Raw genomic sequence first — 1,415 nt, 5'->3', positions numbered from 1 at the left:
TATATATATATATATATATATATATATATATATATATATATATATATATATATATATATATATATATATATATATATATATATATATATATATATATATATATATATATATATATATATATATATATATATATATATATATATATATATATATATATATATATATATATATATATATATATATATATATATATATATATATATATATATATATATATATATATATATATATATATATATATATATATATATATATATATATATATATATATATATATATATATATATCTATGTATATAGAGGCTGTCTTAGGGAGGGGGGTACTGTCCGGTTAGTTCTAGCCAGTCTGTTTATTTTTTAGCATTCAGCAGATTAGCAAGCCTTAGTAACCATAGGCACGTGAAAAACTATAAAAAGGGAACTGAAAAGGAAAATAAAAAGATTTTTAAGGGAAAGCGGGGTTGGGTGAAGCTAAAAGTTTGGAAGTGGGGATGGAATTTAAGTCATGAAAAGAACATTAATTTTGTCTGATAATTAGGACCAGGGGCCCAACAAACTACTTTTAGCGTCTCGCCCACTTGCTCCTAGACAAAGAAGCGATCACAGTCTTGCTTACCGTCCTTCATTAATTGCTCTGCACATTACGGATATTGGTTCTTGTTCCAGGCTTTTCTTTCTGTGACAATGCAGTCAGGAGCCAAAGAAATATTATAAGGAGCCAGCCCGTATGTTACTACAGGAAAAACTTCTTGAATTCTTTGACAAAGTGTCCCTAATTTCTTTACACTTGGGCCTAGCTAAGAGCGAATGAATTCCCTCATGGCTTTTTAGTCTAAAAGCATCTTTATCGTTCCAAAGAGCTCGCGAAAGGGATCCTTTACATCATGGGATCTTAGTGCGAAACATTTTTCTTGGTTGATGTGCTTAAGTATTTAGAACATGAAGACACCTCAATTAAAGTTTCAGAATCAAGGGAACCTCAGCTGTAAACAGATCTGTTTGGATTGATTCTTGGGGTCTTATTTTATTTCTATTTTATTTTAGCAACTAATCGCAGCTCTTTTTCACATATGAGCTCAAAAGGTATTTCTGTTTAACAAAAAAGCAGCTAATAAAAAATATGCAACAAGCAGATTCTTATATAAAAATGGTTTATCAATATCGTTTTCAAGTTCGTAAAAGGTTCGAGACCAGGATGGCTAGAAAAAAAAAAAAAATACAAATATACATTTATAACCAAAAAAAGGCCAATTAAAAACAAACAGAAACTAATTAAAAAGTAGTGGTTCCGAGAAAGAAGTTTTTTTTCTAAAATTAAAGAGCTAAATTAAAAGAAACAGTAGCACAATCTTTTCTTTGAATTTTTTTTGAAAAAAAAAGTTTTCCTTTTATTTAAATTAACAAATAATTTTTTTC

At 27.5% G+C, this 1,415-nt stretch overlaps 1 protein-coding gene across 1 annotated transcript in view; it reads right to left on the bottom strand.

The window, feature by feature from the left end:
- Positions 1-641, bottom strand: part of LOC148949897 (angiotensin-converting enzyme-like) — a 114,520-nt gene extending 113,879 nt beyond the window's left edge. The window contains exon 1 of the mRNA XM_089091621.1: positions 616-641. Within this exon, the coding sequence (XP_088947747.1) occupies positions 616-641 (26 nt within the window). The remainder of the gene's footprint in view (positions 1-615) is intronic.
- Between the last annotated feature and the right edge of the window lie 774 nt (positions 642-1,415).

The sequence above is a fragment of the Artemia sp. Qi Xiang Cuo genome, chromosome 7, assembly GCF_049724085.1.
Source record: "Artemia sp. Qi Xiang Cuo chromosome 7, ASM4972408v1, whole genome shotgun sequence".
Lineage (NCBI taxonomy): Eukaryota > Metazoa > Arthropoda > Branchiopoda > Anostraca > Artemiidae > Artemia > Artemia sp. Qi Xiang Cuo.
This window is presented reverse-complemented; position numbering and strand designations above follow the sequence as displayed.